Source organism: Myxocyprinus asiaticus, chromosome 10, assembly GCF_019703515.2.
Source record: "Myxocyprinus asiaticus isolate MX2 ecotype Aquarium Trade chromosome 10, UBuf_Myxa_2, whole genome shotgun sequence".
Classification (NCBI taxonomy): Eukaryota; Metazoa; Chordata; class Actinopteri; order Cypriniformes; family Catostomidae; genus Myxocyprinus; species Myxocyprinus asiaticus.
In genome coordinates this window covers 51,556,814-51,565,000 of record NC_059353.1, presented here as the reverse complement: position 1 = coordinate 51,565,000, position 8,187 = coordinate 51,556,814, and the positions used below count along the sequence as shown (strand labels likewise).

The following is an 8,187-nucleotide window of genomic DNA, read 5'->3' as shown; positions in this document are numbered from 1 at the left end:
ACAAAACATTTCAAACATTCCTTCTGTGTTACAGAGAGCAACGAGTCTTCTAGCAGTGCAATCAGATACAGTTCAGTCGACAAACTAAAAGCATTTCAATATAACCAAGAATATCCATTTTATCTGCATATCATTTTATTTCACATGCTTTATTTAAGACATAAAATAGATCTGATACTGATGCACCGATTTGCATTTTTTTGGTCGATGCCAATTTTAACTAAAAACTATAGGTGATCCCGATACTTTGCCACTTACCTTTTTGTCATCAGATCACTGTTTTGCTTTGAATTGTGCTTTAAAAAATGCACAAAAGCTATTTTATTGTTCAAGCAATAAATAATTTTCATTGAACATGGATCACATCTGTTGAACACATGACGGGTTAAAATTTTAGGAGAACCACAATGAAAGAAAAAATACACGATGATAACATGACGATTTATACGTGGAAAAAAATCTTATTTTGCACTTTTAAAACATTTTTACAATTCTAAACAACAGAACTCACATTTGATATATTATGACAGAACATTACAAATTAATATTTTGCATTGTTGACGCGATTAATCGATTAATCTTCGATTATTATTTTTAGATTAATCGGATTAAAAAATGCCATTTTTATCCTGTATTTTATTAAAATGTGATTTTTTTTATTTTTTATTAAATTATAAAGAATATTCGGTTCAATTTACAGTACTGAATTCTACTACATGATTCTATATTGAACTAACGATTATTTTGATAATCGATTAATCTTCGATTATTATTTTTAGATGAATTAATTAATCGGACTAAAAAATGACATTTTTATTTCCTGTATTTTATTAAAATTTGTTTTTTTTCTTTCTTTTTTATTATAAAGAATATTTGGTTGATTTACGGTACTGAATTCTACTACATGATTCTAAATTCGACTAACGATTATTTTGATAATCGATTAATCTTCGATTATTATTTTTAGATTAATCGATTAATCGGACAAAAAAAATGACATTTTTATTTCCTGTATTTTATTAAAATGTGATTTTTTTTTAAATTAAATTATAAAGATATTTGGTTCAATTTATGGTACTGAATTCTACTACATGATTCTATATTCAACTAACAATTATTTTGATAATCGATTAATCTTCGATTATTATTTTTAGATTAATCGGACTAAACAAATTACATTTTTATTTCCTGTATTTTATTAAAATGTGATTTTTTTATTTTTTAGAATATTTGGTTCGATTTACGGTACTGAATTCTACTACATGATTCTATACTCTCACAAAACTTTGAACAAAGCCTGAATCATGAAATGTTAAGTTTGAATTTATTATTATTAATATTATAATTACTTTCAGAACATATGCAAAACAGTTCCTTTCCATTACTTGTAAACCTTAACAAAAAGTACTCTTTATTAAAGAGTAAAATGATCCATCAGGATATATATATTTGTCCTAAATTTGTAAACATGTAATTCTGGTTCTGTTTGCTCTACCTCACTTTGAAAAGTCAAATTTTGTATTCCACTAGATGTCACATTCCATCACAATATACAGATCTGAAATGTAGGTGGCACTCTAACACATTTATCCCTCACAGATGTGCTCGTCTACAGACATTCAGTCTAATTTTCAGTTCAAGCACCACCCTCAATGTTTCATTGAATATCTCAGCCTCTGAGTGGACTACAAGCTCAATATATGTCATTAAAGTAAAAAAAAAAAGTTTTTTAGATAACTTCATAAGATAAAAGCAGATATAAAAGTTATGGCTATTTGAGGCTTAAAGCAGCAGTTATTGGAGCATAAAAGAGACGTTTGTATTTGATGACTTTAATGTATTTTAATCTTTTGAAATGTGGTATTAGGGCACAAATTTAACTGTACAGTCAGATGACAGAGCTTTCATTTGATATATGATTTGTCCATTTATGTGCTATGTGAAGGACTTTTATTTTCATATAAATATTTCTACCCCATTACCTCTAGGGGGCGCTAATTTTCAATGCAAAGAGGCCTTATTTTGTTATTTTAAGTAACATAAGTGCAGAAGTGATGGTTATCTCTGAAAAGCTCAGATTCTAAGCTTTCAAATGATACCTCATATGCCTGACTTATGTATACAGAGACTTTAACGTTTTAAGCGTAAACTTTTTCACGATATAGCGCCCCCCATAGAGTTGAAGAGGTTAATGGCGTAAGTCGCAATTCGACTGGTTTTCTGCGTGCACAGATTCCGTCTGGACCTTCTTATAATTTTATAAAAGTACTTGCATTAATTGTTCTGTTAAAACTTGTGTATTATTTGAGCTGTACAGTTGTAGAAATTGTTGTTTTTACTGTCGTTTTAGGGTTTACGGCATTACGTCGTCATGACAACGAAGTTGTAAAATCAGATATAACTACACAGATGCGGTTAGTAAGTGATTTTATCACAGTAAATTCATGTTAACACACATATTGTTTATGTCATGTCTATACTTTTGAAACAGTGAGTATTTTAACATTTATGGATTGACCCCATTTACTTCCATTTTAAGTGTCTCACTGGAACACAGATTTAAAGAAAAGGAGGGACGAGTCAAAATTAATTTGTCTGGTAATCAACATTATGCCACAAATGCTGTCGACTGAGCTTAACTTGTATTAAACGTGGAATATTTCTTTAAATTTAAATGCTATTTTTGCTACTGAAATTGAACACTAAAACATTTCTCTTTTAACACTCACTTATGAGTTGTGAGACAAGAAATGCTCACATGTGTTTTAAAGATTTCCTGTTTCAGTGGCATACCCAAAATTAAAGGCTTATAACTTGATAAAAAAAAAAAAAACAAGGAGTGTCAAGTGTTTGGTATCATTGTAAAGAAAACTTTAAAAAAATTTAATGATATAGATTATGATACACTCTGAAAGTCTCGGCCTAAGAAACTGCTTAAAAATAAAATAAATGAGCCAAAAATTTTCTTTTTTCCTTAGTTGCCATTATATATCTCTGGGTGTAAATAAGTTGGCTCCTAAAAACTGCTTTTGTTTTGTTCTCAATCATGTCAACTGTATCTGAGAAAAATGTTGTGTTGATACAACAAAGCAATCAAAAGTTACAGCATTACAAAAATAATTGATCATAGTGTCCAAAAACATCTCCAAACAAATAAAACATAATAATTGTACATAAGAACTAATTACACATGCAAACATAACAATGACTAAAGGTTTGCATAGCATGCTGACATGATATTAGTAATGAGATTTCACAGAATGAGTTTCATTCTGTGTCATCTGAGTCATCATTGAGTCTGTGTCATGTATTTGGCGCCATCTCCTGGTGGTCATATGTAACATTGTGCTTCATGTGGATTATCTAATGATCTATGCATCTGATTATCTTGTGTGTGGACTCGTTTGAAAGATAATCACCTCCTCTAAGTAATGATATGTGATATTTTATGTTCTGTTTATTTTTTGTTAAGTTATAAGCAAAATCGCTGCATATAAGCAACACCAACATAATTGTCAAAGACATATACTTAGCTGTTACTCGCTATATTTTTGTCTGTGAGTAAAACAAATAGGCTGGTTGTATTGTACTCTTTAAGAGCTTTCCAACAACATATGACACATGACTATTTGATCAGTTTGATGTTTTTACTGATTGTAATAATATGTACAGTGCAGATGTTTTTATAAATTATCAAAACGGAACATTTCTGATTTATCTGCAAATTTCAAAGCCCTTGTTCAGTTTTGGTCATAATGTCTACATGCATTGTAAAGTAGAGCTTCTAAGCTTTCAAACGATACCTTTTTGTGTTGGTCAAGACTGAAGTTATTAATATTTTGATGATTTTTCAGCAGGCCCATCCGAGCTTAAAGGGTTAACAAGCATGGTCGAAGCAAATCGGAGTCAATTATAATTATATAATTATAAAGTTCACTTCGTAATTATGATTTCCTATGAGGACTTGAAGGCAGTATTTCATGCCCACACCAGTACTGACCCTTTCATTTCAGACAAAACCTTTGTGAAAAACATGACAAAAGTGAGATGACAGGCTCACCTTACTGTCCAGCTTCTTCATGGTGACCAGATCTAAGGATTTGAGCGAGTGTCCGGAGGGCGCGATGAAATAGAGACACGCGTGGATTCTGGAGTCGTGGTAGTTATGAAGAGAGCGTTTGATCTTCAACTCCTCTTGTAAGTACGATTCAAACTGAGTGTCAATGTAATCCACAATGTGCTGGTAACTGGAAAACATTCACACAGAGAGGGATTCAATATTTGCACAAACTTACGGAAAAGAAAATGTTTACACTTAATGTGGTGAAACCTTTCTACAGTAAAGCAGAAGTGTCATTTTTGCACCACAAGTTTCAAACACTCCCTTGCCTTCCATTGGTCAGTAAACAGGTAGCACCGCCCTAATCTCACACCATTGGTTCAGCCAATGTTATTATGTCTGGCCTTTTTGGTGCCACTAGTTATGCATCAATTACACACTTTGTGTTTTAATTCAGCTCGAACTCTTCAACACTGAAGAACATCAGATGTTCAATATAACATGGACGGAACCACCAACCTTTCCTGCTTGTTCATCTGATCTCCAAATCCAACAGTATTAACCACAGTGAGCTTTAGGCGAACATTACTCTCCTGAAGATCGTACGTCTGCGCTCGCAACTTCACCTTCGGCTCAAAATGAGAAGACTCGAAATTCTCAAAATTGGTGTTGAAAAGAGTGTCCATCAAAGTTGATTTTCCAATACCAGTTTCACCTAGAGGAGAGAGAGTTAGCAGTTCATCTGCATCAATTTCATTACATTTCACATGTACAATATTAAGTTGCTTATCTGAATGTCGTATTCAAGTCCATGAGCAGTCAAAATGTTTACTGTCTTACTTCATTCTTACCAATGCACAGAATGTTGAAGCAGAACCCCTGATTAGTGGACTTGTTCACCAGTTGATCTGGCAGACTGTCAAAGCCAACATGGCCCGATAAACCCAGTGGACGGGCGTTCTTGTCCTGCGAAGAAGAGAAAGCCCATCATAAAAGCCCACAGTCGCCCTCACACTGACCGCTGGTATTTAATGCAGAAGAAGCTACTGTTGTTGAACGTTTGTCGTAATCAAAGTTCAACAATGGTCTTTTGACCCGTCTGTGAATGAAGCGGGCTGGAGGAGTCCAGTGCATGAAGCTCGTGTAACTGATTCTCTTAAATGTGACTTTATTAGATTTAGTTTCTCTGCTGTTGTGTGGAAGCTTCAATGAGCTCACAACTGATACTTCACAATAACATCTCTATAACCTCATTTCACTGTGATGACATGAAATTGAAGGAATATTCCAGGATTAAGTTAAACTTAATCGCCAAATCATAGTGTGTCATAGTGTTGATTACCACAAAAGTTCATTTCACCTCATCCCTCCTTTTCGTTAAAGGGTCCGTGCATTTTTTTATTATTTGAATACGTTCCTTGCGGTTCACTTATAATATTAGTAGTTTTTTGCACAAAAAACAGATCATTTTCCACCCTGATTCCGACTCCCTGTCAGAAACGCTCAGTTTTGTTGGCGTTTCTCCTTTAAGACTCGAGTACACGCCCACTGTTCTGATTGGCTCTCTGCTCTTGGCTGTTCTGCTCTCTCTCCCTGCTGGGCGGGGCTACGGAAGAGCCATTCCACGAAAATGTCAACCATACCATGGAAAAATAACGTTTTCAGCAAAGGCACAAAACCCCTTTTAAATTGTTCCTTTAGATCTATATTTACTCTCCCTTTGTTACTTGAAACACTTATAAAAATGCGTTACGGACGTGATCATTATGGAGGCTTCATATTAAATCATATGTATGTCAATGAGAGAATCACAAACCTCTACCGCTCGTTCTTTACCATGATGATTCTGACAGATCACTGAATATTGCTTTCATCAGTGACTTGTTTCAAGCACCTGCATTTGGAAAGGGACCATTTTGACAAACTTTGCGATTTTGATCTGTAATATGATAAACATGCCGCTTAAACTTTACTCCCGCTGTCTGAAGCGGTCAATGCAGACTTCAATACGCAGCCTTTCACAGCTTAGTATTTGTGTAAGGTTATATCGCGATTTCAGTCTTATTAAAATCCATAATGCAGCCTAGATGGACATACAGATGTCTCGGAGATCAAAGTCTACAAGTTTTAGCGTTTTGGATGGTTTTCCCCTCGTCATGCAAGTGCTGCTTTCACAACTGTCACGTCCGTAACGCTGGAATTGGTGGGAAGTGATACGTTTACGTAGGTGTTGATGTGTTGTTGTGAAGACGGTCAGATGCAAATGTCTACCACAGTGTGACATCACAATGTGAGAACAAAATGTCGTTTTGACAGCTAAAGGGGGTCGCACACCGGCACGCGACATTCTAAAATTAGAAACAATTGTTTTCTATTAATGTACGCACACCGCCGCCAGCACTCGCTGTCTTTCGGCCGCGCCCACCTACGACTCTGGAGGCTGCTCAAATTTCAGCCACACCACGGAGCGCAACTCGCATATTTTCCATTAAATTCGACCCAAATCATTATCAATGGACATACAGTATTTACTCTAATGTTCATTCTTTAAAAATGGGAAAACCTTGCTAACATTTGTGGGCACTGTCTGCCACGCGAACCGCATTGACGTGCCCTGTGTTTGATACCTGTGCCGTGTCCTAGCCGCGACGCGGCGTGGCGCTTCTCGTCCGGTGTGCGACCGCCTTCAGTTTCAACAAATACTCTTTTTTTGCAGTGAGGAGGAAGTTTTGAGTTCTGAAACTTACAGTATGTTTTTATAGTACAATGGCCACTTATATGTCAAAAAATCCCGGAAAATTGTATTCCTCATGTCATGACCCCTTTAAAAAAAAAAAAGCCAAAATCGAGGTTCCTGTGAGACACTTACATTGGAAGTGAATGGGGCAATTTTTGGAGGGTTTAAAGGCAAAAATGTGAAGTTTACAATTTTATATAAGAACTTACATCTTTTTTTTTCTGTTGTGTATTATTTGCTGGAAAGTTAAGTCGTCTTTATAAAGTCGTTTTAGGGTACGGCATTACATCGTCATGGCAACGGAGTTGTAAATTGGCTATATCTTTACACAGATGCGGTTAGTAAGGGATTTTATCACAGTAAAATCATGTTAACACACATAATGTTTACGTCTTGTGTCTATACTTTTGAAACAGTGAGTATTTTAATGTTTACAGACTGACCCCCATTGACTTCCATTGTAAGTGTCTCACTGTAACACAGATTTTAAAAAATAAATTTTTGTGGTAATCAACATTATGCCACAAATACTGTCGATTGAGCTTAACTTGTATTGAACACGAAATATTTCTTTAATCCTCAAATAGTTTTGATTTGCTGAACATTTTGGTCACCATCTAATTCCCATACTTCCAGTTGTGCTTTCAAAGTTTTGATTACTTTACAAATATTCAAAAATGTGGAAAATAGTCGGATAGTCTAATAAATCTGATAACACAAATGAAATATTATTTTTTTCAAAATGTCAAAAATGTGTTTATTTCCAGGTTTAAATGAAAAATAAAAATCCCAGGGATATTGTATACAACTATAAATGCAATCCAAAATTAACATTGATGTATTCAGATTGATAAATCAAATGTGTATATTGAGATTGATAATTTAAAGAGAAAAAAAATAGTTGTGAAATAGTTCTCGGACACTCCCAAGCAGCGCGCGCACGCCAACTCACTCCCACTCTCCCAAACTTCACAGTCACTGAGCCAGAAAAACACTCAGAACCTGCAATATATCGTCCACATACGTACCATCTGTCGAACCACTTCAGATGATGCCATTTACGCGCAGAAAGATCGTGAATATTTGGAGAAATATCGCTTCACTTTCAGTCGAAAGTTAAAAGTTGCTGTGACCCGCCTTGTCCAATAATTTCCAGCAGACAAACCACTGGGAACAGCTGCTTTACCATTTCACCGCCTCTGGGTGGACTTGTGCGAATTGTAGTAGACAAAAACAAGGCGACTTTAGAGTACATTATATTTTGTTGGCCATTTCCATACTAATATATTCACTTTAACCCTAATAAAAGCTACAAATCAAAGGAATTTTCGCTAAATAAAACCTATAACATTCAGTGAAGCCATAATCCCCCTTGTCCTAGCCCAATGGT

At 34.9% G+C, this 8,187-nt stretch overlaps 2 protein-coding genes across 2 annotated transcripts in view; both read right to left on the bottom strand.

Annotated features, from left to right (window-relative positions):
* The window catches only part of LOC127446996 (septin-8-like), a 19,069-nt gene extending 11,078 nt beyond the window's left edge, over positions 1-7,991 (bottom strand). The window contains exons 1-4 of the mRNA XM_051708421.1: positions 7,826-7,991; positions 4,912-5,026; positions 4,580-4,775; positions 4,061-4,247 (exon numbers count right to left, since the gene is read on the bottom strand). Coding sequence (XP_051564381.1) covers positions 4,061-4,247; positions 4,580-4,775; positions 4,912-5,026; positions 7,826-7,855 — 528 coding nt within the window. The 5' untranslated portion in view covers positions 7,856-7,991. The remainder of the gene's footprint in view (positions 1-4,060; positions 4,248-4,579; positions 4,776-4,911; positions 5,027-7,825) is intronic.
* LOC127446978 (neuroligin-4, X-linked-like) overlaps positions 1-8,187 on the bottom strand; it is a 760,753-nt gene that overhangs the window by 357,621 nt on the left and 394,945 nt on the right. Inside the window, exon 6 of the mRNA XM_051708393.1 lies at positions 3,142-3,419. The gene's annotated coding sequence lies outside the window, so the exon portion shown is untranslated. The remainder of the gene's footprint in view (positions 1-3,141; positions 3,420-8,187) is intronic.